A 26,515-nucleotide genomic window follows, 5' to 3' on the forward strand; every position below is an offset into this window, starting at 1 on the left:
GTCAAGGACAACCTTAGCACGTTGAGTATTGGTCGTAAAGCATTGACTTATTAGTCAAGGATGGCCTTAGCACGTTGAGTGTTGGTCGTAAAGCATTGACTTATTGGTCGTAAAGCATTGACTTATTAGTCAAGGATGGACTTAGCACGTTGAGTGCTGGTCGAAAAGCATTGACTTATGAGTCAAGGACGACTATAGTGCGTTGAGCGCTGGTCGATATGGTTATGTCTAACCAGAAGCGCATCATACGCTTGACCGACCTATCAGTCGGGGAAAACTTAGCGCCAGGTACGTTGGGCCAGCTCCAAGGCTTGTTATACAAAGGATAGGTCAAAGGGGCCCGGGATGACTCATTAGTCCCATATCCTAGGGCATTGAGCCAGTATGATTTATTAATCATGTGTTTGGGCGCTGAGCCCCCGTATGATCCCATAATTAGGTATATTGGGCATTGGACCCCGATATGTTCATTGATGGTTATCTTGGGCTATTGGCCATATGACATTGTAGTCATTTTTATGGATGGTATGCATGCATGAGTAGGGTTATTACAACTAGGTATGCTTATTATGATTTGGTAACATGTTATTAACTACTTATGATCATGTTTAAGTTTTTCTTGTTGAGTCTTGGCTCACGGATGCTATATGGTGCATGTAAAGGGAAAAGAAAGTTTGACCATCCCTGAGTTGGAGAGCTTAGATGACGATGTGTTCATATGCAGCTGCTCGATCACTACGACTGAGGGTTTAAAGAGGAACTAGGGTCAAACCCTATTTTGCCGCTTAGGTCAGCAAGTTGTAACTTTCTCACTGTAATTAACATTTTAAATGTAATTTGGGATCCCATGTATGAGGTAAACGTTTTAATGAAACGACGGTACCTTTGACAAAAAAAATTTAACCGTTAATCACATTTAGTTACACTGTTATGACCAAATGACTTGTTTAGCGATTCTAACACTATTTAAAATACACAGTGTAACAGTCCCTGAGTAGTAGGACATTACACATAGTGTTTCTTTTATCAATCAAACAAAAAAGAAGCTTAGAAGTTACTTTTGAATTGTAATAAAAAAACACACACTTTGGTTGTGTTTGGTAAAAATTTTGTTTTTGAATTTTTTAAACACAAAAATGGAAATATAATTTTATTTTTGTTTCTTTATTTTTTAAAAATAAAAATATGTTTGGTAATTATTATTTTTTATTTTTAAAATCAAAAAATAATAAATGCGTTTGATAACTTTTATTTTTATTTTTTGTTTAACAATATAAAGTGTTGATTTGAAGAAGAGAAGAAAAAAAAAAAAAAGGAAAAGTCGAAAACGGTTTAAAAAAAATTTCAAAGTGAAAAAAATTCTATTTTCAAAATTTAATAAATTTTAATTAAAATTTAAATAAATAATAAATAAAAATAGAGTTACCAAACATATTTTATATTTAATTGTCAAATTTTTAATTAATTAAATAAAAACTATTTTTTTAATAGTTACCAAACAACACCTTTGGTTTTCTATTATAAATTTTTGTTAACCAAATTAAAAAGCAACTACATAGTTAATTTTTAAATACAACACATTTTGTTTTTTTTTTATAAACAAAGTAGAAAATAATTTTTTTAATTATGTTCATCTTCTCCGATGACGGCAAAAAAACATATGCTTCCCACATATCAAAATGATCACTTTAAAGAGTAAGTCGCAATGATAACACTCTTAAGACCAAACGACCGACAATGTGGGCGAAATTTTTTCTTAAAGTTGTATAGAAGAGAGAGAGAATTAGTTTCATAAGTCCTATTACACACTATATCAAAATGATCACCTTAAATAATATCACCAATTAAAAATATAATAAATAAATGATGTATATAATTTAATTTATTACACACGGTTCAAAATAAAAAATAAAAAATTAAGGTTATATGTTTGTATTACAAAAATAGGTATACAAAAACAAAAACAAAAAAAAGTATAAAAAACGACATATATGTAAATATAATAAATTATGTCATTTTTGTAAATAAAATCCAAAAAACAATTATGTAAATTTTCCTAAATATTGTGCATGAAAAGGTAATGCACATTTATTTGTACAGTGATAGGCCTTATTATATAATGGAAGAATGAGTAGTTTAAGAGTGTTGTTATTTAACATTTTAAGGTGTCTAACACCACAAGAGTTGACACCTTATAATTGATTAACAATACCTATAATAATTATTAAATTAAAATATGTGAAACTCGATATTAGATTTCATCAATAACATTATGCTATCTCCTCATGGTGTTGAACACCAATGATGCCAATTCTCGTAGTTGAGAGTGTCACTCACTACACCAAAATATAGATTTAGTAATTTCATATTTTAATTCTTAAATATTCCTTTAGCTACTTTTCTTAATTTTCCTACAATATTAAAATAAGTTGCGCTAGAAATATGGGTTTAACAATAAGGCCAAATTTTGGGAAATGGTTGCACTAAACCTAGATTTTGTCGTTTAACCGAATTTAGTTATATTTTTGAATTGTAAATATTTCTAAACAGTATTTTGGGATCCCAAATGTTAAATGCTTTATTTTTTCAATGAATGAGATTATTTTCAAAATATAAGACTCTGATTATGGTTTAATCACACTTTTGCCTTGAAATCTCGATTAGCGAGTTAATTGCACGTTTTAAACTCACTTAGTAACGACTCTAAGAAAGTAGGACGTTATAAATTATATTCATCTTCTCCAGCGACGGCAAGCAAACCTATGCTTCTCACATATTAAAATGATCACCTTAAAAAGTAGGTCGCAATGATACCACCCTTGAGACCAAACGATCGACGGTGTGGGCGAATTTTTTTCTTAAAGTTGCATAGAAGAGATAGAAGAGAGAGAGAATTAGTTTCATAAGTCCATTGTCATCAATTAAAAATATAATAAAAAATGATGTATATAATTTAATTTATTACACACTGATAAGAAAAAAAGGTTATATAGGTATTAAAAAACAAAAAAATAGTATAAAAAACAACATATATGTAAATATAATAAAAATAAAATCCAAAAAACAATAATATATGTAAATTTTCCTAAATATTGTGCATGAGAAGGTAATGCACATTTATTTGTATAATGACAGGCCTTATTATATAATGGAAGAATGGGTAGTTTAGGAAGGGAAATTTCAATTTTTATGCTTGATAAAAGTTATAATTACAAAAAAATACTAGGCATATTAAAAATTACAAAATAATGCTCTATTTTGGCACTTTACCCAAAATGCCCTTTCCACTTCTTCGACCTGGTTCGATGGTGCTCGATGCCAGCTCGATGAGACCTTCAAAATCATGATTTTTCATGAAAAATGACTTTGCTCGATGGTGGTTCGATGGTAGTTCAATGGTGGTTCGATGGTGCTCGATACCAGTTCGATGAGACCTTCAAAATCATGATTTTTCATGAAAAAATGACTTAGCTCGATGGTGGTTCGATAGTGGTTCGATGGTGCTCGATGATGCTCGATGCAATTCTTGTAAGAGACATAATTTTTCACTCGGGTGTCCGTTTTGGGTGATTTTTTTTTTATTTTGGGTATTTTTTCAAGATCTACACGTTTAACATGTTAATATGCACATTTGGGAAGTTTAAAACTTAAAAATATACCAAAAGATGTCTTAAACATGAGGTATGTTTGCAATTTTGTATTTTTACAAGTGTTACACTTCACAAATATTCATATTAACATGTCCAACGTGTAGATATTGAAAAAATACCCAAAATAAAAAAAAAATCACCCCAAACGGACACCCGAGTGAAAAATTATGTCTCTTACAAGAATTGCATCGAGCACCATCGAACCATTATCGAACTACCATCGAACCACTATCGAGCTAAGTCATTTTTTCATGAAAAATCATGATTTTGAAGGTCTCATCGAGCTGGCATCGAGCACCATCGAGCCACTATCGAACTACCATCGAACCACCATCGAGCAAAGTCATTTTTTCATGAAAAATCATGATTTTGAAGGTCTCATCGAGCTGGTATCGAGCACTATCGAACCACCATCGAACTACTATCGAACCACCATCGAGCAAAGTCATTTTTCATGAAAAATCATGATTTTGAAGGTCTCATCGAGCTGGCATCGAGCACCATCGAACCACCATCGAGCAAGGTCGAAGAAGTGGAAAGGGCATTTTGGGTAAAGTGCCAAAATATAGCATTATTTTGTAATTTTTAATATGCCTAGCATTTTTTTGTAATTATAACTTTTATCAAGCATATAAATGGAAATTTCCCTTTAGGAATGTTGTTATTTGACATTTTAATATGTTAAACACTATAAGAGGTAACTCCATATAATTGATTAACATTATTCATAATAATTTTTAAATTAAAATATGTGAGACTTGATATTAGATTTTACTAATAGTGATATATCACTCCTTGTTGGTGTCCTTTAACAATTCTCGTAGTTTAGGAATGTAACTTACTACACCAAAATATGGATTTAGTAATTTGAGTTTTTAATTCTTAACTATTCCTTTAGCTACTTTTCTTAATTTTCCTACAATATTAAAAGATGTTGTGCTAGAAAATATGGGTTTAACAATAAGGCCAAATTATGTTTCCTCATTTGGTGGTCAAAAGATCTCTCAAATTGCTTACATTGTACCACCTCATGCTACACCATAGATCTTGGTGAAGACATCTAGCCAATTGGTACCAAAACAAATAAATAATCAAAATCTTTCACAAAAAGATAATAATTAATAATGCCAACATATTTTCCACGAGTCAACACTACTATTGGAGAAAAAAAAAATACACAAAATCCAAATCATATTTTTTTATTATATATTTTTGGGTTTATACTTTTGAGACTCTATGTTTTGCTTCATTATTTGTTTGAATTCTGTATTTTGATAAATTATTTTTTAGACCCTGTGTTTTGTAAAATAGTTCAAATAGGCCCATAACTTGATTTTGATCAACAAAAAATTGAATGAAACAATACAGTTCCTAGGCAGAATGACTGTATTTTTGTTGAGTTGTTAGTTTGATGAATTATGAGTTTATAACTTTTTAGACTCTGTATTTTGACTCATTACCTGTTTGGACCCTGTATTTTGATAAATTATTTTTTAAACCCTGTGTTTGGTAAAAATGGTTCAAATAGGTCCCTAAACCTGATTTTGATGAAAAAAATGAGTATAATAACATCGTTTTTAGGCAGAATGACTATATTTTTATTCTGAGTTGTTAGTTTGATGAATTATTTGTGATTTTAGTTCAAAAAACTTTGATCAAAATTGGGTTTAGGGGTCTATTTGAACTATTTTAGAAAATACAGGGTTGAAAAAGTAATTTGTCAAAACACATAGTCTAAACAAGTAATGAGACAAAACTTAGGGTCTAAAAAAGTATAAACCCATGAATTATTTATTATTTTAGTTCAAAAAACTTTGATCAAAATCGAATTTAGGAGTCTATTTTAATTATTTTATAAAATAAAATAGCTCCATATAGATATGAACCAAAAAATAGAGAATAAAAATTAATAAAAATGAAATTAAATAAATAAAAACTGTTGGCTCAGGCCGAGTGAGAAAGGAAGCAATGAAACAATGAGCAAATTTAGTGTCCAAAATTATCAAAAAAACCGCGTCTTTATGAGCTTTGTCTCTCTTATAAATTAGATTTCCAATTCCATTCCCACCACCGCTCATTCGATCCTCTCTCTCTCAGATCTCAATTCCCAGATCTGATCCGATCCAATCCAATCAATGGGTTCTCAGTCTCATCCCACGCCATTCAAGATCTTCGTCGGCTACGATCCCCGCGAAGACATTGCTTACCAGGTATGTCGCCACTCGATCTTGAAGCACTCTTCAATCCCCGTCGAAATCATCCCCATAGTCCAGTCCGATCTGAGGAAGAAAGCCCTGTATTGGCGCGAAAGAAACCCGCTCGAGAGCACCGAGTTCTCCTTCACTCGCTTCTTGACTCCCTCTCTCGCCGACTACCAAGGCTGGGCCATGTTCGTCGATTGCGATTTCCTCTACCTTTCCGACATTAAAGAGCTCGCCGACTTGGTCGACGAAAAGTACGCCATTATGTGCGTTCAGCACGACTACACCCCCAAGGAGACCACCAAGATGGACGGGGCTGTCCAGACCGTTTATCCCAGAAAGAACTGGTCTTCCATGGTTTTGTACAACTGCGGTCATCCCAAGAATCGCATTCTCACCCCTGACCTCGTCAATACCCAGACGGGTGCTTTCCTCCACAGGTTTCAGTGGCTCGAAGATGAGGAAATTGGGTCGGTTCCCTTTGTTTGGAACTTTCTGGAGGGGCATAACAAGGTGGTGGAAGGTGATTCCGCTACTTACCCGAAAGCCATACATTATACTCGGGGAGGGCCATGGTTCGAGGCATGGAAGCACTGTGAGTTTGCTGATCTTTGGTTGAATGAAATGGATGAATACTTGAAGAAGGAGAAGAGGAAGGAGCCAATCGAAGCCATCACCCAAGTTTAGATTTTGATTGATTATTTGATTAAACTGGATTCATTTCATATTGTGTATTGTATTTATTACTTCTAAATTGATTGTGTTCACAATGGAGACTGGAAGAAAGTAGGTCGGCCTCACTCACATCCCTCTCTGTTATTTGGAGTAGTTATTATTAGGGGTAGCAGCACTTTCGTATATCTAATTATGGAATCTATCATTGTTTATCATTGTTTTGCTGTACAAGCACTATCCCTGTTGCGACTTGTATAGTTATGTTGATCTGAATGATGAAAATAAAAATAGCATCATACTTTGATCTCCATTAGAGAATGATATAAATCTTTGCTTCTATTGGTTATTTGGTTCTGGTTCCTCTTTGTTCTCTGGCTTTCAATCCATAGGTCCTCAGGCCAACCCTCTTGCACAACTAACTCCATTCTCTACTCTTCTGAATTCATCAAGGTAGATTCTGCTTGTTATCTAAGAGTGTTCATATCAGAGATGAAAATATCATCATTATATTAGTAAAAATCCAGGCTGATTGATGGCCTTTGGTCTTTCACTGAAGATTGAGCTTTTGCTAGCTAACAATGCTGTATCAGTGCTTCTCTTTTTCTGTTATGCAAATCAGGTTATGTGGAAAGCAGTGGAACGTGCAATTGGTCCAAGGTTTAGCAGGGAAAAGTGTGAGGTTTTCTTAGAAGAAATAGAGGAACATATGGGCCAGCCATAGAACCTGGAAAAGGCAGCTTTCCAGGGCATGCAACTTCTGTATAACCCTCAGCTTTACTGTTGTGGGGATTCAGCATTCCCTGCAATTGCTTGTGAAATTTGCATTGGTATATTTCCTCTTCCTATAATCTAATCTATAGCATGCCTTTGACACTATCTTATTACTTCTTTTTCTCATATACCTTATTCCACTATATATGAGAAGAATCAGTGGTAAAAAAAAGTTTGGAAGGGCATGCTGCATGCATAGATATATCCACAAGCTGAGAACCACTCCCACCTCCTAATACCTCTAATCATCATCATCATGGTAGTGGTTAGCTCATTTTGCTAAAACAGTTTAGGGCTTTTGCACACGAGGCTTAAAACAGTAGGGCATGCATAGATATTTGCACAAGCTGAGAACCACTTCCACCTCCTAATACCTCTAATCATCATCATGATGGTAGTGGTTAGCTCATTTTGCTAAAACAGTTTAGGGCTTTTGCACATGAGGCTTAAAACAGTTTAGGGCATGCATAGATATATGCACAAGCTGAGAACCACTTCCACCTCCTAATACCTATAATCATCATCATTATGGTAGTGGTTAGCACATTTTGCTAAAACAGTTTAGGGCTTTTGCACATGAGGGTTAAAATGGTCTTCCCAAAAAGATCATTACCATTTTTCTTTCATTTCCCATTATTTATGTTTGATGAATTTGACTGACTCACTGTTACTCCGTGTTCCAGATTGTCCTTTTTCAACCTAATTTTCTTACCAATATTACATTATGCATGAAAGATAGGGAAGAGAAAAGTCAAGAAAAAGAGATTCGCCCATATGCTATGTTATGTGCCAGCCAACCACTAGATATAGACAGATAGACAGAAATGCAGGCCAAATTGTATAGATGATTGATAAGGATAACTAAGCTGTGGTAGATGATTTCTTCATTGTCCATTAACTGTGGTAGAAAAGTCTTTCGGCTGAATAAGCTAGCCAAGATATTAGGGGGTGTTTGGTATGGGGTGAAGTGGAGGTGGGAATGAGAATCTAAAACAATTTTTATGTTTGGTTTAAATTTTGAAGGGTAAAGTAAATAATTTTTGTGGACTCCTCATGTATTTATTATTTTATACACTTGAGTTTAATATTACTAAGCAGCTCTATACTTTTTAAAGTCACTCAATTATTCAAAACAAACACCTTATTAGATGTATAATTAATACGTAATCAAATGTATTAACAAATAGCTATCTAAAATGTCTTTTATTATACTAACAAGGTTACCAATTAAATGATTCAATATATTTGTGTACACTAATTACTTTTTGTTTAATAATAGTGTACACTAATTACTACTAGTAATGAGATAGAAAAAATATCAATTTGGCCTACTATTTTGTTAAATGACAAATAGTTCTTACAAAATCGATCAAAATAGTTTGTTAGATATGATTTTTATCAAAATATTTTCAAATAGAATATTTCTTTCTCAGTTCTTCGAACACTTTCTCTGTTTTTTTGAATCCATCGCGTTGCTAACGATCTAATAATTAATCTTTTAGTTGAAAATATTTTGACCAAAATTGAGTTTAAAATATTATTTTAATCAATTTTGCAAAACACTAATTATCAGTTCAAAAACACTATGAAACTAATATGTATGGAATAGAGATATTCTAACCACCTAAGTAAATAATTGTTACAAATATGAAGAAACTAATAAGGAAGGTTCAATAGGAAGTAATATAAAATAAATTAAATTGTCATTCAATAAAATACATGGCCGATTGCAATTGATGATAGGAGTGAAAGCTGAAAATCGAATTGTTTGATTCAATTTTTACAGAAAATAAATAAAGTATATGACTTAAAAACAATTTTATGGAATCAAAAGTTTCAACCTTGGTCTTTCATATTATAAATATTTTGGTTAAAAACCAAATGCAACAAGTAAGAAGACTCGAACGAATGACTTGTATAAGTAAAAGAATATGCTATGATAGGACCAAAGTTACTTCCTTTTGACATTTAGTTGTGGAAGAAATGGTAAATATGTAGATTTTTATCACGTAATGGTAAATAAAAAACAAAATGCAAATGGTATAAACAAACAAAGAAAACGAAGGGTGAGGCTATTGGGCGTTGCACATTGGAACACGAAATCGGAATCTGATCATTTATGATTTTATGGTTCCAATCAAAAAGGCATAACAATTTAATAATAAGTAGTTTGAGTAGCAGTAGCAGAAGGTTGTATTATTTTATTATGTATGTTTTGGGGTCAGAGTAGAGTACGAACAGGAACAGCCAAGCCATGACGACAATGAGTTTTAGTATTCTGAATCCCACGTGCGACTCGGGCTTCCTCCCACTGAAGAAGACGCTCTCTTCCCCACAAACCCAAACAACTCCCAATAAACTCAAACCCCATATTCTCTTCTCTCGGAGGTCTTCCATGGAGGCTGTTGCTTCTTCTTCTTCTTCTTCTGCTGCATCGCATACTCATACCAACAACAGCAGCAGCAGCAGCGGTGGCAGCCTGTGGAAGCAGCTGCACAAGGGCATAGCCGAGTTTTACGACGAGTCTTCCAGTCTCTGGGAGAACATCTGGGGAGACCACATGCACCATGGCTTCTACGACCCTGATTCATCAGATGTCTCTCTTTCCGACCACAGAGCTGCCCAGATTCGCATGATCGAGGAGGCCCTCCGATTTGCTGGTGTGGGTTCGGACGAGGAGAGGAAGCCGAAGCAGTTGGTCGATGTTGGATGTGGGATTGGAGGGAGCTCTCGATACCTGGCCACCAAATTTGGTGCCAAATGTCACGGCATCACTCTCAGTCCTGTCCAGGCGCAAAGGGCCAACGCTCTAGCATCTGCTCAGGGATTGGCTGATAAGGTTTCTCTCTTTCGCTTTCTTTGATTTTTGGATTCATTTGCCTTCACTGCCATTGTTGATAGAATTTGAGTGGTGGGAAATCTTTCTTTTTCTTTATATTCATTTCTTTCGTTGTCACCTTATCACTACTTATGACAAGAAAGAACCCCATCAGGGTCTGATTCATCAGTACAATGGTCATTCCAACATTCTTTTTTATACTAAAAAATCTTCTAAGTTGAACTGTGCTGATAAGATGTCTTTTTTATTAGTCTATTGATTCATAATATTTACATATACACAGTTTTTAATTTTGGGTAATTATTAATTTGTGTAAAATAAGTGTTTTGTTGCTCAAGTTGAATACATTATGAGTGTGTGTTAATGGGTTTTGAAGAGAATGTGAAAGTGAGTTCAAAGAATGAGATTGTGAGAGTGAGAATCAAACAGTGTAATGGGATTTTGGTGGAGATATTTTGAGAGTTTTGAGTACATGTAATATTGAGATTTTGGTGTAGTAGTTTTACCAATGGTTACTATCTTATTACTGTTGCTGCAGCTGGAGTTTGTCTTTTTTCCACTGCACTTTTTTCACAACAGAACAAACAAGAGTAAATGATAAGACATGTACTATATAAATATTTATTATGTATGTGCTTATATATAATAATCACAATTAGGATGATGAACACACACAACTACCCTTGTTAAATTGATTAGTAGTGGCAATGATGAGCAGGTATCATTTCAAGTTGCAGATGCTTTGGAGCAACCATTCGAAGATGGGCAATTTGATCTTGTTTGGTCCATGGAGAGTGGCGAACACATGCCTGACAAAGCAAAGGTCCCTCTAATCATCTCATTCATGTGTTAATTAGTGTTAATAATGATCATTTGGCCTGGCCTGGCCTGGTCTGATCATTAAAACACAAGTATGTGTGTGTGTGTGTTTGTGCAGTTTGTGAATGAGCTGGTTCGAGTGGCAGCCCCAGATGGCACCATAATAATAGTGACATGGTGCCATAGAGATCTTGGTGCTGGTGAGGAATCATTAGAGGAATGGGAGCAAAATCTGCTCAACAAGATATGCGATGCTTTTTATCTCCCGGCTTGGTGTTCCACTGCTCACTACGTCCAATTGCTCGAATCCCTCTCCCTTCAGGTAAATTCAAAGAGAAGTGTCAAATCATTAGTAGAATCCACGTGTTATTCATTAATTCAAGAAAGTGCAAAAGAGAGCGTATTTAGCATTAAAATGGTCTATTTTCGTCAATTGTGTGATAGTCAAATAGTAATAGTAATTAATTGCAGGATATCAAAGCAGCAGATTGGTCTGCAAATGTTGCTCCTTTCTGGCCTGCTGTCATACGCTCCGCCCTCACATGGAAGGGCTTCACCTCGCTCCTGCGCAGTGGTAATTAAATCGCTCGATAACATGTTTATGTTGATTTTGTGGACTATGTTTGTGTCTCGAAACTAATAAAAACAAGTATTGTTCGGTTAATGTTGTTGTTGTTGTTGCTGCTGTTTAGGAATGAAAACCATAAAAGGAGCACTGGCAATGCCATTGATGATACAAGGATTCAAGAAGGGTGTGATCAAGTTCGCCATCATCACATGTCGCAAACCCTAACAACAACACAATATTATTATTATTCATGTTCTGCATTTTTATTTTTTATTGGGGGGAATTTACTAATGAAATGCTTGGATTGGATTGGGGGGAATCCATGTTCCCACCCATGCACCAATGTCTTCTTTTCCTTTTTCTTTTGGCCTTTTTCAAAGTAAAACATTGTTTCATTTGAGTAGTTAGTGTGTGATACGCTACTAGTACTAGTAGTAGGAGTGGCTTTAAGCTGAGAAAGTCACATTGGAACTTAATTACAAATTAGTGGTTTAATTTGCCATTAATGGTTTGGCAGTAACAAACTAACTACTACATAAGCAAAAATAAATGCCCATATTATTATTATTATTATTATTATTATTATTATGTATGAAATTATCTTATATTTATATACTTAGATTAGACTAGACATTAGAAATAGGAACAACACGACACAGCGCAATTAATTCAGCAAAACAGCATATATATTTAGGGAATGATAGCTGTATTGGCTAAACATCAATGTTTTTCAAAAGTTGGTTTCGAACGGTGTATATTGTAGTTATTTATAGTCTCGCACAGAGTTTTAAGAAATTTTGAATAATTTAAGGTGCTGAAAACAAACTTCAAATAATTTGTTGTATGCGTGCACCAAAAAAACAAGCACGTGTAGAAAATTCAATTGTTTAAATATTATTTTCAGCGCAGTAAATTATTTGAAATTTTTTGAAAATTTATCAGATGTTACAATAGTACAAAATTATGATTAATAACTATTTATATGCGGAAACTAACTTTTATTAATAAAAATATTAACAAAACACTATCATCACCGCAATTTTTCCTATTATATATATTATGATATATCATCACCGCAATTATGATATATTTAAGGGTTTATACTTTTTTTTATATGTGTTTTGTTCAATTATTTGTTTGGACTATGTGTTTTAACAAATGACTATTTGGACTCTGTGTTTTATAAAATAATTCAAATAGAACTCTAAACTTGATTTTGATCAAAATTTTCTGAGCTAAAATTACAAATAATTCACTAAACTAACAATTTAAAACAAAAACAAAATTATTTCGCCTAACAACTGGGTTGTTATATTCAATTATTTCTTTATCAAAATTGAGTTTATGAGTTTATTTAAATTATTTTATAAAATACAATGTTTAAAAAATAAATTTGTCAAAATATATCGCCCAAAAAATAATAAATAAGACATAACACGAGAAAAAAATATATAAACCATACATTTAATTTTAAAGGACATTGTGATTTTGTGATGTGAACAAAGAGAGGCATAGGGCCCAATCTAGGGTCTGCCTCCCTCTGCAGTCCTAATCCTAACTAAAAAGCCCAAATATTTTTTTTTATTAAATTAGTAATTATTTATATTATAAAATGTATGATGGTAAATTTTTCTTATTTAATTCAGTTCTTCCTCCACAAAATATAATAAATTAGCAAAATATAAAGGGAATGATATTTAAATTATTTTTTAAAAAAAATTAAAAAAATAAAAATAGGGAGAAGAAAGAACACAATTTAAAAGTATTTTAGGGAAAATAAATAAATAATTAAATAAATAAAAGAAGGTATTGGTGGCAACGATACGAAAAGGCCGCCATTAGAGAAGAACAACTGAGAGAGAGAGAGAGAGAGCTTTGTGCTTCTCTTTCGGAACGAATCTCCAACAGAATTTCATTTTCGAGAAAGTAAACCCAAACCCCATTAATATTATTACTATTTTTTTATTTAGATATTAATATTAATATTCATTTTCATTGGGTAAAGTAGTAAAGTGTTCCAGAAGAGCTCAGAAGAGAAAAAGAACCCTAACTATCACCAGGTCGGTAACTTTCCCTTCTCCTTCGCATTTCTCTTCTAATTTCTGTTCTGGGTTTTCGCTTTCAATGGAGCTTTGATTCTCCTCATTCTATGAATCCACCGATGATTTTTTGTTCTGAGCTTTTTCTTTACATGTGTATTCGTATTGGGACCAATCCATATTTTTGGTGTTCCTTTAGTTTAGATCATCGCCAGTGATAATCATCGTAATTTCATCTTCGACTTGATATTGTGTGTGCAGTTTCGCCTAAATATGTAAATTGGCAATGGAATTGTTATGGTGCATTGCCAATGTCACTCGTTGTTGGATGAAACCCAAAGTTGAGCTGAGTAGCTTTTAAAATGAAACCCAAAACAAGTGCAGCAGCAGCTTCTTCTAGATCTTTTCAGGGTGAGGGCCCGAATTGGGTGCTCATTGCTGGGGGTGCGTTGTTGAGTACGTTGTCGATTCGCCTTGGTTTCAAGCTCAAGCAGGCTATTGACACTAACCACAAGAATCCCAACAACACTTTCAAAGGTCTTAATTAATCCATATAATGATGTTACTGTATGCCTCATCATCTTCTTCTTCTTTCTCCAAAATCCCTTCTTCTAATTTCTCATCTCATTTCAGGAAATGCAAAATTCTCTGACAGAAGGAAGCCCTCCCGCTGCCGCATCCACTCAAATCTCTATTCCTTTACTGAAGACGATGATGGCACTTGTTTCAATTGCTTGTCAGGTTATGTTGTTATTTTACACATAAGAATGTTTCTTTGTTATTCATTTTCAGCTGTGCACCACTTAGTAATTATCCTTGATTTAAGGACATGAGTTTTGTACTTTTTATTAAGATTTGGTTAGAAAATAAAAATGAAAACTCATGTTTGGGTGTTGGATATTGCGAAATTATGAGGAATTGTGTTGACATGAAAACAAGATATTATGAATGTTTAATTTTGATCCCTGCTGATGTTTTTTTTTTGGCATAAAAGTGAAAGCCTTTTAGATGAGCATATATGTAGGATGTTAACAAATTTCTTAGAATATTTCATTATACTCAACCGTCAGCTATGTCAATAACCAGGATTTACTGCCAGTGATTCATCATTCACTTTCACTTATTACTGCCTGTCGTTGTTTATTCGTAATTCCCTTGAATGTTGCTGTTAGTCCTTAGGCTCATATTAACAAATTGCAAGCTTACAGGAAGTAAAGATAAAAAATCATCGAACACAAACAGGGACAAAGTATGAGCTGGTTTTCAATCTGATCATTTTCTTGTTTTTTTTTACTTCAGAATAAGCATTTTATTGTCGTGGTTACTCTTCAGTATTAAGGTTGTCTAATTCAAAAACATTGTGTTTATTTGGAGGTGGCTGCAATTTGGTGCCATTTTCTCTTTGTTCAGTTCCAGTTGGGAAAGTTGATTGATGAGTAAACCATTAAAGTGCTTCTTAGTGTTTACATTTATATGGTTTAGGTATACTTTCTTTTCTAGGTGCTAAACCTCAGTAATGCCCTTGGAATAGGTACAGGAGTAGGCATGGACATTTCATGCCAACAAGATAGCCAGATGATGACCGAATCCAATGGTGCTCTGCCTTTGGTGACAGTTCCAGCTCCCGAGTTTAACAAAGACAATGGTGTAATGTGGTCATCTTCTCCTGATCGACTCGAGTTGCCTCCAAAGCCCTTTAACCACCATTCAAACTGCTCAGATTCACCGTGCGTCTCAGAATCCGGCTCTGATGTCTACAGTAAGCGGGAAGTCATCCACAAACTAAGGCAGCAACTGAAGAGAAGGGATGATATGATATTGGAGATGCAAGATCAGATTGTTGAGTTGCAGACTTCATTTAATTCTCAGCTGGCACACTCTACCCATTTGCAGTCACAGATTGATGCTACAAATAGGGATCTGTTTGATTCAGAGAGAGAAATTCAGAGACTAAGGAAAGCCATAGCCGATCACTGCGTGGGGCAATCCAATGACAAGTCGTCCACAGCTCTGAGTTGGTCATCTGAGGGAATGAATGGTCATGCCAATGGTTATCACGAGGGAGAAAGCAATCTCGAGCTACCGGAGAAAGGAAGAGGGGCGGCTGAGAAGATTGAGATGCTGAAGAGGGAAGTTGGAGAACTGAAAGAGGTGATAGAAGGAAAAGATTACTTGTTGCAGAGCTACAAAGAACAAAAGGCTGAGCTTACATTGAAGATCAAGGAGTTGCAGCAAAGACTGGATTCACAGCTCCCTAACATTTTGTAGGCACCCAATTTTGTGCATTCTTTGCTTGTTTCCTCTGATTAAGAATCCATTACATACGTAGTTTAGCATTTGTTTTGTTATATATTTGTTGTTCTAGCTGTTTGGATGCGTGCTGAGCGTGAACTCGAGTGGGAGAGGTTGGTGTTTGGAAATTGGTAAAAGCTTGCCTTTTTTCTTTTTTTTTTTCTCATGTACTTGAGTAGTTTGGGCTTTCAAAATTTGTTTGTTCCGCATGTTATATCAAACCCAAAAAAAAAAGAAAAAAAAAGAAATAGGCTGATGGGTTTTAGTTGTCTTCTTTCAAATTTACTTCTGCCACTAATAGATAATGGAAACCAAAGTGTTTGGCAACCAATATGTATGTATGTGTGGTATCAATTGGTTCAAATTCTAGATAATTTTATCACCAACAAAAATTGTATGACTCAAAAGTCCTACATCCTATATATATATAGGGAATTTCGTTGTAGGAGCTTCACTTTAAGCCCTACCGGTGAGACAGTTTTCAGCGCGATTTTTTTTACGACCGTGTATATTGTAGCTATTTAGATCATTTTACATATTTTCATAAAATTCTGAATAGTTTACAGTACCGAAAACTAAATTCAAATATGTTGTTGCACGCGTGATTAATTTTTTTATGCGCGTACAAAAGAATTGAAACTCTTATAAAAAAAATCATAGTATTTATATATAGGGGATATCTCTTATAGGGACTTCACTTTAAGCCCTACCAGTAGGGCTCTCAGTGTTTACAACCCGTGAACAGTTTTCGGCGCGATTTTTTTTTATGACCGTGTATATTGTAGCTATTTAGAGCATTCTGCAAATTTTCAGAAAATTCCGAATAGTTTACAGTATCGAAAACTAGGTTCAAACATGTTGCACATATGACTAATTTTTGTTATGTGTGTAGAAAATAACATATTTGAACCTAGTTTTCGGTACGGTAAACTATTCAAAATTTTCTAAAAATTTGTAAGATGCTCTAAATAGCTACAATATACACGGTCATAAAAAAAAGTCACGCTAAAAACTATTCACGAATTGAGAAACACTAAAAACCCTACCAATAAAGTTTAAAATGAAGCTCTTATAGAAAAATTATCCTATATATATCCCTCTATTTAATTTCATACAGCACGTCATGAATTTGGCATGGTTTCGTGAAGCTTTCAATAAGCGAGAGAATCTTATGCATCATCAATTTAAAATCATATACATGTGTGTGGTCCTTTGTTTTTTATTTCAAAAACACATTATTGATTTGATATTTTTTGTGTGTCGTGTCATATCAATTGGTTTCAAATTCTAGATAACTTTATCACCAACAAAAATGATCAAAATCAAAACAACGAGAAGTATGACTCAAACTCTTGATCAAAATCAAAATAATGAGAAGTATGTCTCAAATTCTTACATCCTAACCCTGTATGCATAACCACATTAATTATATTCTAATTGAAAGATTATAACTATTTACGGGTCAAAAAATACTGAGAGCCCTACCGATAGGGCTTAAATGTCCTATAAACAAAATTGTCGTATATATATCCCTCTGTTTAATTTCATACAGCACGTCATGAATTTGGCATGGTTTCGTGAAGCTTACAATAAGCGAGAGAATCTTATGCATCATCAATTTAAAATCATATACATGTGTGTGGTCCTTTGTTTTTTATTTCAAAAACACATTATTAATTTGATATTTTTTGTGTGTCGTGTCATATCAATTGGTTTCAAATTCTAAAAAACTTTATCACCAACAAAAATGATCAAAATAAAAACAATGAGAAGTATGACTCAAACTCTTGATAAAAATCAAAATAATGAGAAGTATGACTCAAATTCTTACATCCTAACCCTGTATACATTCAGTGGTTATAACAATAAAAATCCCTAATTACTATTACATATATTTAAAGTAGCTTTAGTAATTCAAATAATAAAACCTTAATTTTTTCATTTGTGTATAAATAAATGACATAATATATATTTATTTGACTGTATAATACTAGACTTAAAAAAATGTATAACTAATTATATTTTAGAAATTATTTTTATTTAAAACTAAACCAAATTGGTACCAATTTTTTTTATAATAAAAACTAAGTTATTCTTAATTCTTAGAATATAGAGTATTATCAGAGGTTTTATTGTATATGCATGTTATGAGTTTGGTTTCATGAAGCTTTTAATGTGCGAGAGTATCTAAGGTGAGGAGAACAAGGAAGGTCATATCTCCTAAATTTGTTTTCCCCATTTTCTTATACATGACTTCACCAAGACTGGCATCACTCACAATCAATTACTTTTTGATGAAAAAATAGGAATTCCATGTAATTCAGTGTCAGCCTTACGAACCTAAAATATACAATCTACTTCCTAATGACCAGAGCTAATAACTTAAGGTTCGACCAAAGCCATGAATTCGGTGAGACATAGTATCTACACTTGTAAGATTTCGCTAGTGGATGGATCTCTCAAACAAAACAAAACAAAAGAACATTCTTCTTCACTGGTTTGCAATGTAATTAATGCAATTACAATGTCCAAGACGATTCATTCTTCATAATATGGACATTACTTTCCAAGAGTTTATCTTGAGTTTAAATCAAACTCCCCAACTTCTCGCCACCCATCTTGTGTGCCTGTTTCACCATTTTCAGTCTCCTCGTCATTCAAAAAATCTTCGGAAGGCTCCTTCTCGTCTCTCTGTGCATTGTTTCCCCATCCATTTATCATCTCATCTGTATTGACTCCATGTTCCTGCTCGCCCATATTATGACCGGTTGAAATCTCGTTGCCCTGTGAACTTGACCTTATTGGGGCTCGAGACATCATTTCAGCATGAGCTTGTGACTCGGCCCTTGCATGCTCTGCCTGCACAAAGGCAGCCATTCGCATTTTAGCCTCATGAGCCTCCCGCCCAGCTTTCTCTCTTGATTCCAACTCTGTTTTCAACTCCAGATACGCCCTTTTTTCCTCTTGGCACAAAGCTTGCTCTATCATCATTCTCTCCTCAGACCTAAACTCCCCAACAGCCCGTTTGCGGGAGATGATGTTGAAGGCCAGAGCTTGCTTCTCAAACGTTGCTGTAAACTCTGCAACTTTGGCAGATATATTATGATCCCACTGCTGAGAGCGAGATGGCATTTGGCCGGTGGTATCAGAGTCGAGGATCCTATCATCTTCCTCTGCCTCGTAATCAGCTACCACATGATAAGGCAATAACCTGCGCGTAATGTTAGAGCTGAGTATCATCACCAAACAAATATAGAAATAAATAATCAGACAGAAGCAGAAAAGTATCAAAACACGAGGCAATGGCAATGACATGAACATGGACATGGACATAGACAAAGATTCCATTACATGGTTTCAATTTTGTAAACTGCATAAAATTCCAGCAGCATAACGATTTGCTAACAACATAGCCCGTGCAAATATAATGCGTGGAATATCATCACCCAACTATGCTCTCTCAGGGGATATATATTTATAATACATGCAGTAGCATATGTTCGAGTTATCGTGTAAAACATAAAATAATTTGAAAACTAGTTGAAAATATTAAGATTTATAATAGACAGTATAAAAGAATAGGAAAAAAAACCCATTTTGGAATCTTTTGTTGACTAGTTCCCAGTTGCAACATCTCCAGGTTGACAATGACATCCGTTAATTAAACTTGAAATAGCAAATACCCATAACAAAAAGGGACAGTTTATCTTAACAAGAAACAGACAATGCCTATAAAGCTTCACCAATTTCATTGTGTCAAATTTTCATATCATATAATACTCAGCTAAAATCCCAAAATGGAAGAAGAAACTCACTCAAGCAGAAAGATTGAAATTTGATAGAGAACGAACCTCTCACAGGCGTCTTCGAGGGAGGAAAATGGGCGCTTGAAATCGGGGTGGCAGACACGCCAGGCATCCTGGTAGGCCATCTGGAGCTCGGCGTGGTTGCCGGGTCGGATGGTTTTCTGCTGCGACTGCTGATTGGGATTGGAATTAGGATTGGGAGCAGGGGTGGGGGTAGGAGTGGGGCTTGAATTGGGGTTAGGGTTAGGGTTAGGGTTAGAATTGGGATTAGCATTGGCATTAGGATTGGGAGCGGGAGAGGGATTGGGATTGGGATTAGGGTTAGGGTTAGGGTTAGGAGTATGATTAGGGGGGAGATTGATGGGGCGGTGAGGGCGCAAGTGGGCATCGATGTTGGAGGGGAAACGAGAAATGGCGGCGGCGGCCTGTTGTTTGTGGAGTTGCTGCTGGAGTAACATGAACTGTTGTTGCTGTAATTGCTGCTGCTGCTGCTGATATAGAAGTTGTTGATGCTGCTGTTGCTGATGCTGATGCTGATGCTGATTCTGTTGCTGTTGATGCTGTTGTTGCTGATGCTGCTGTTGCTGGTGTTGTTGGGCTAAAGCTTTTGCTTCTTCCATATCTCTCTCTCTCTCTCTCTCAATTCAACCTATGAGTCTTCTTCTTCTTCTCCCTTCTCCCTTCTCCTTCTTCTTCTTCTTATTCTTCTGATCTCTCTCTCTCTCTCTCTCTCTCTGCCTTTCGCCTACTTTTCTCTCTTCACAAAATGCAAATACAAACTCGAACGACGGAACTTCCACTTGTCGTTTCCTCCTACAAAACGACATCTCTTTGTAATCCTTAAATAACAAATATCAAGGGTTTTTTTTTTTTTTTGACAAAATAGAATAACTTCATAGCTTCAACTCAAGGGTTTATACTTTTAAGACTATGTGTTTTGTCTCATTAACTGTTTGGATTCTGTGTTTTGATAAATTATTTTTTGGACCCTGTGTTTTGTAAAATAGTTCAAATAGGTCCATAAACCTGATTTTGATGAACAAAAAATTGAGTATAACAACACAATTTTTAGACATAATGACTATATTTTTGTTTTGAGTTGTTAGTTTGATGAATTATTTGTGATTTTAGTTCAAAATTTATTTGATCAAAATCAGGTTTAGGGGTCTATTTGAAGTATTTTAGAAAACACTGAATCCAAAAAATAAATTATCAAAACACAGAATCTAAACAAGTAAATTGAACGACGGAACTCCCACTTGTCGTTTCCCCCTACAAAACGACATCTCTTTGTAATCCTTAAATAACAAATATTTAATAATATTTTGTTGAGTATTGCTCTCTGCAGTATATGGCATTCAATCACATCTTTAAATTTTAATTTAATTGAAATATATTTCTTACTTTTTGGAGAATCTCCGGCTCATAATATCATAACCAATACCAAAAGTAAGGAATTTTAGCTCCATATTTTTTTTCCCATTCCAACTACAATACCAAAATTTACACAAAAAAGTATATTATTTATTATTATATTATTTTTTTACTAAAATAGAATATTCTTTTTATTATTTTATTATTTATTATTATTTATTTGTTGTATCTTTAATCAATTTCAATTTCAATGTTAATTTTAATTTCTTATAGTGTAGAGTAAGAATTTTCATACACAAATTAAAATAAATTATATAAAAAATTAATTATGAAATATTTGAAATTTTATTTAGAAAATTAAATTACATATGTATTTATAATTTTAAAAACCCAACATAAAATATAGAGCCAAATAATACTCATATGTTTATATATACTAGATACAAGTAACGTGCGTTTTGTTAGTTTTATTTATAAAATTTATTAAATTTATATTAATGTCATAAATTTTGAAATAAATATCTTATTTTAATTAAATTATTTATTTATTTATTTTTGTTTAAGTTTGTGTTTGTTGTGATTTTTGAATTTGATAATGGTAACAAGAGATTATATATTATATGTTTAATGTAATAGTAAATATTATACGTGGATTTTAAATTTAAGTTTATCCCTAATTTTTTTTAAAAGGCAATTTGTTGCTAATTCACAGTAGATTATTTATATGCTTAATATGATATTATTGTAATAAGTGAATTTAATTTTAATTTAATTTTATTTAAGTTATAAAACGTATGATTTTATTATTTTTTAAATAATAATTATTAAAATATATAAAAGATATCATATTTTAATTTGTTTAATTATTTATTATTTTTAAATAATTATCATTGTAAAATATCTCAAAAATATCCTATTTTAATTTTTAAATTTATTTTATTTAAGTTGAAGTGTTTACAAACTACAATTAAATATAATAATATTCTGTTAAATATAAGAATATTCCGTTAAATTTAACATTAAAAAAAACCTTTAAAACTAAGAATTTATGTTATCTACACATTTATTATATAGAATAAATATATAAGATATAAGTATATTTAATTTTTTTAAAAGAGATATGATATATATATTAAAAAAGAAAAAAAAAAGTAGTATTTTGACGTGTGAACAGTGCACGACATATAAGCTATAAGTTGTGGCACTATTCATACACGGCTAAATAATATATTATATGAAGTTGAGTAAGAGTGATTCTCTGGGAATCACGACATATATATATGCTGAATTGCGGTGGCATTGGAGTTGGTCTTAATTTTTAGTTACATCAATAATAACATGTCACTTTTAAGTTGTGGGGGTGTTTTTTAGCAATTTTCTAATTTGTGTGGTCTCTCTTCCTTTTTGAGTGAATTTTGCCAAGGAGCAATATGATTAGCAGCCTTGGATTGGGCTGAAAATAAACCTCGAAAAGTTCTTATGACAAAGATTAATCTATTATAATCTTATTTAACACAAGACAATCAGATTCTCTAGTAGCATTAATGATATATACATCTAAAATATGCACTCAAATATTACACACAGTGTTACTATTTTTTGAAATAATGAGTCATAAATTTAATAAATGTGATTGACTAGACTAAACTGCCACAATTATTATTTTTGTGTAAATTTTGGATTCACATATCATTATGCCTCTAATAATATTCTCTTTCATGTTGGCGTGCCTCCATTACTACAAATTGGATGTTAGACGTGAGTCATGTTCTTTCCTTTTTTTCTTTTAATAACCTTCTAATATTTGGGACTATAAAAAGAAATATATATTGAGAGCAATTATAATGCATTTTTTTTTTTTTTTGCATTACATCATTTTTCTATTTCCGCACTTCAAAAGTCATAATCCTAAAATTTTTTATAAATCAGTTGATCATTTGACTTAACTCGAGAGACACACAATTAAACCAAGTAGATATATAGATAGTTAACAAGGTCTAGTCTAGTGCCTGGGAGTCAAGCGCGCATGCAATGGATTTTTCATGACGACGGTGAACTCCTGTGCCTCGGACAAATCAACTTCACCAACCTTATTCCACTCAAACTTCCAAACCAAATTGGCCACAAAATACTCCAAATGAAGCATGGCCAGACCGTAGGCAGGGCATATCCTCCTCCCTGCACCAAAAGGCATCATCTTTATCTCCCTATTCCCAGTTATATCAAACTCAACCTTACTATCATCACCAACCAGAAACCTCTCCGGCTTGAACGCCATGGGATCCTCCCACACCTTGGGGTCCCATCCCATCTCCGCCACCATGAAGTTAACGCTTCCCTTCTTCGGCACCACGTGTCCACCCACCACAACATCCTCACTCACTGCGTGCGGCACCACAAAGTGCGACGGCGGGTGGCGCCTCAGCCCTTCTAAAATCAAAGCTTTCAAATAAGGCATCTTCTGCAAATCCTCTTCTTCAATCTCCACTCTTCTTCCATCATCATTTCCTACTACCCCTTTTATCTCCTCATACAGCTTTCCCTGAATCTGGGGATGTTTCACTAAATTGGCCATGATCCACTGCAGTGCCGTGGAGGTGGTATCAGTGCCAGCGTTCAGAAACTCGGAGCTCAAGCTCACCATATCCCCGATTTCAAGCTTCCTCTTCTCCTCTGGTAGCTCCAGACCCAGTAAAGTATCCACATAGCAAAGCACGAAATCATCATCATCATCACAGGTAGAAACCTTGGCTTCCTCAACCTTCTTCCGGGAATTGATGAGGGGCACCAAAACCTCACGTTGGTCATGGCGGAGCTGCAAGAACTCCCGCCACCGCTTTCTGAAAAGAGTTTTGGCCAGACAGGGCCAGAAATAGTGTATGTTGAAGCGTGAGAAGGACAGCAGCATTCGACGTTGGACGGTCTCGATTTCTTTGATCTTCGACTCCTCAAGCTTGTCACCGAAGCACATCAAGACCAAGAGGCAAAACACGGCGTACACGAAGTGATCCATTACGCGGACACCATCGGCGGCGCTTTGAGCATCGGATTCCAGGCGTTTGAGGAGAATATCGAGAACCCATTTGCGAGCGCGGGAATAGGACTTGACCCGCGAAGGGTGGAGGATCTCGGAAGTGATGTTGCGGCGGAGGAGGCGCCAGGTTGGGCCGTACCTGACGGAGCTGATGTTAAGCTGGTTGCTGTTGAAGATTTTTGTGGTGGAGAGAGCGGAAGGGCGGTCAGCGAATATGGCGCCGTTGTGGATGAGGGCTTGGTGGGCAAGGTGATGGTCGGCGATGAATACAGCGGGGCGGGAGCCGATGCGGAGAGAGACAATGGGGCCGTACTTGACGTGGAGGTTGCGGAGGATGAGCTCGAGGTCGGAGATGGATGTGCGGAGGGATAAGATGGTGCCGATTATGGGAAGGATGAAGGGTCCCGGAGGGAGGGTTGGGCTTCTTCTGGAAATGAATTTGAGAAGGAAGAGAGGGATAATGATGAGGCTGAGCCACCACCAACCACCGCCACTGACTTCCATTGATTTGTTTTGCTCTGATTTGGTGTGCGGTGTTAGTTTCACTCTCCCAAGTAGCCAAATAATAGAGTGCTGCAATATGTGTAAGTTTAAACACTATAAATTATTCATAATTTTATAAAAAATTATAAAATATTTTAAATATCTAAAAAAATTAAATTAAATTATTTTTAAAGCTTATTGTAGGAGAGTTTATATTTTTTTGGCTCTATATTTTTTCTAATTATTTGTTTGGACTTTGTATTTTGACAAATTACTTCTTGAATCCTATATTTTGTAAAATAGTTAAAATAGAATCCTAAACTCAATTTTGGTCAATGTTTAATCACAAATAATTTATCAAACTAATAATTCAGAATAAAAATAAAATCATTCTGCTTAAAAACTGTGTTGTTATATTCAATTTTTTCTTCATCAAAACTGAGTTTAAAGTTTTATTTTAACTATTTTATAAAATATAAGGTTCAAAAAATAATTTATCAAAATACAGAATTAAAAAAAATAATAAGAAAAAATATAGAGCCCAAAAATACATGAACACATGATAAAATTATCCAATAATAATAATAATGACACGTAGGGCAGTGGTGTGACTTACCAATAATATAATTTAATAATTTAATTTCTTTATAAAAAGTAATCATTTCTTTATAAAAAATTAATTTATTTGACATGATGTTGTCCGCTCCATTCATATGCAATAAACTAATCCACACCTAATCCACACCAACAATTGTGATGTTCGGTAGACTTTTAAAAAGTAATTTTTTTAATTATTTGATTTTAAAAAGCTGGAAACAAAATCACGAAAATTGTTTTTAATTATATTTTACCAAACATTTATGTTTGAAATCACTTTTTACGTTTTTTTATTTATTTATATAAGCATAAAATTATTTATTTCAAGGCTACCGAATAGCCCTAATAAAAATGATTTATTTGATATCTCTAATTAATAAAATTATAATTCAACAATATTTCATTAAAATGTGTACTTTTCGAATACGTGTTTAAAAGTAACCAACTTGTTGTTCAAGTAAAAGTTAGACAGAACGTCTCGAAATAATACCCGGAGCAGGAGATTTAATTAAACGAGATTCAGAAGCTGAAATTTCACCTCGATTATCAATAGGTTTAGCCAGGATATTTATAACACGACCCAAAAAAACCTCACTTATCGGTATCTGAGTAATTCGTCCTGTTACTTTTACAGAATTCCCTTCTTGTATCAGAAAATTGTCACCTATTAATACAACACTGACATTATTTGATTCTAAATTCAGAGCAATGCCTATGGTACCTTCTTCAAATTCTACTAATTCACCTGCCATTACTTCATCAAGACTATAATTACGAGCAATGCCATCGCCTACTTGAGACTAGAAAAAGGAAGGACAATAACTGAAAGAAAGAAAATCAATTAGTTATTCATCAAAGTTTCATTTAGTCAATGACTAGAATTAAACGAGGATATATAGCTCAAAGACATAGAACAAAAATTCGTTTATTTGCATCAAGCTTTCAAGGGGCTCATTCAAGACTTACTCGTACTACTAATCAATAGAAAATAAGAGCTTTGATTTCGGCTCATCAGGATAGAGGTAAGCAAAAGAGATTTTTTCGTCGTTTGTGGATCACTCAGCTAAATGCAGTAATACGAGACAATAAGGAGAAGTTAAAATGTTAATTATATGGTGAATCATGAGACTTGCTCTCTTAAAAGACATTATGTGTAATGTTATGAGTAGTAGACTATAATAAGTAGTAACTATTCTAAGTCTTAAATAACGAATTTGAGGTGAGTTGAGTTGGGAACTTTGATTGAAGCAGTTGCAATTGAGTCATAATAATAATAATAATCTAAGTTGGGTCTTCCCTCTAGGTATGTAGAAATTTGAAGTTGTTATTCTAAGATGAGTTTACACAGTTTTTTTATTAACTTTTGT

The 26,515-nt window shown here is 34.0% G+C and overlaps 5 protein-coding genes across 7 annotated transcripts; 3 read left to right on the plus strand and 2 right to left on the minus strand.

Annotated features, from left to right (window-relative positions):
* The first annotated feature begins 5,642 nt into the window (after window positions 1-5,642).
* On the plus strand, window positions 5,643-6,872 carry LOC133834175 (protein CDI-like). Its single transcript, XM_062263688.1, has one exon. It carries the CDS (start codon window positions 5,786-5,788, stop codon window positions 6,536-6,538), a length of 753 nt encoding a protein of 250 aa, XP_062119672.1. The 5' UTR covers window positions 5,643-5,785; the 3' UTR covers window positions 6,539-6,872.
* A 2,446-nt stretch (window positions 6,873-9,318) lies between these two features.
* LOC133834176 (tocopherol O-methyltransferase, chloroplastic-like) lies at window positions 9,319-12,090 on the plus strand. The gene is made up of 5 exons (XM_062263689.1): window positions 9,319-10,136; window positions 10,855-10,959; window positions 11,074-11,277; window positions 11,427-11,529; window positions 11,648-12,090. Exons 1-5 carry the CDS (start codon window positions 9,552-9,554, stop codon window positions 11,746-11,748), a joined length of 1,098 nt encoding a protein of 365 aa, XP_062119673.1. The 5' UTR covers window positions 9,319-9,551; the 3' UTR covers window positions 11,749-12,090.
* A 1,250-nt stretch (window positions 12,091-13,340) lies between these two features.
* On the plus strand, window positions 13,341-16,013 carry LOC133834177 (uncharacterized). Of its 3 annotated transcripts, XM_062263691.1 has the most exons (5): window positions 13,345-13,449; window positions 13,532-13,583; window positions 13,824-14,099; window positions 14,196-14,303; window positions 15,094-16,013. In XM_062263691.1, exons 3-5 carry the CDS (start codon window positions 13,925-13,927, stop codon window positions 15,828-15,830), a joined length of 1,020 nt encoding a protein of 339 aa, XP_062119675.1. In that variant the 5' UTR covers window positions 13,345-13,449; window positions 13,532-13,583; window positions 13,824-13,924; the 3' UTR covers window positions 15,831-16,013. The 3 variants fall into 3 exon arrangements, with proteins under 3 accessions (XP_062119676.1, XP_062119674.1, XP_062119675.1); XM_062263692.1 differs by having other exon boundaries at window positions 13,341-13,583; window positions 15,100-16,013; XM_062263690.1 differs by having other exon boundaries at window positions 13,342-13,583.
* A 2,029-nt stretch (window positions 16,014-18,042) lies between these two features.
* LOC133834178 (uncharacterized) lies at window positions 18,043-20,516 on the minus strand. Its single transcript, XM_062263693.1, has 2 exons — window positions 19,706-20,516; window positions 18,043-19,065 (listed from the first exon to the last, which is right to left on the minus strand). Exons 1-2 carry the CDS (start codon window positions 20,278-20,280, stop codon window positions 18,429-18,431), a joined length of 1,212 nt encoding a protein of 403 aa, XP_062119677.1. The 5' UTR covers window positions 20,281-20,516; the 3' UTR covers window positions 18,043-18,428.
* A 2,329-nt stretch (window positions 20,517-22,845) lies between these two features.
* On the minus strand, window positions 22,846-24,634 carry LOC133834179 (cytochrome P450 89A2-like). The gene has a single exon (XM_062263694.1). It carries the CDS (start codon window positions 24,570-24,572, stop codon window positions 23,037-23,039), a length of 1,536 nt encoding a protein of 511 aa, XP_062119678.1. The 5' UTR covers window positions 24,573-24,634; the 3' UTR covers window positions 22,846-23,036.
* Window positions 24,635-26,515: the final 1,881 nt, after the last annotated feature.

The sequence above is a fragment of the Humulus lupulus genome, chromosome 5 (assembly GCF_963169125.1).
Source record: "Humulus lupulus chromosome 5, drHumLupu1.1, whole genome shotgun sequence".
In the NCBI taxonomy this organism is placed as follows: Eukaryota; Viridiplantae; Streptophyta; class Magnoliopsida; order Rosales; family Cannabaceae; genus Humulus; species Humulus lupulus.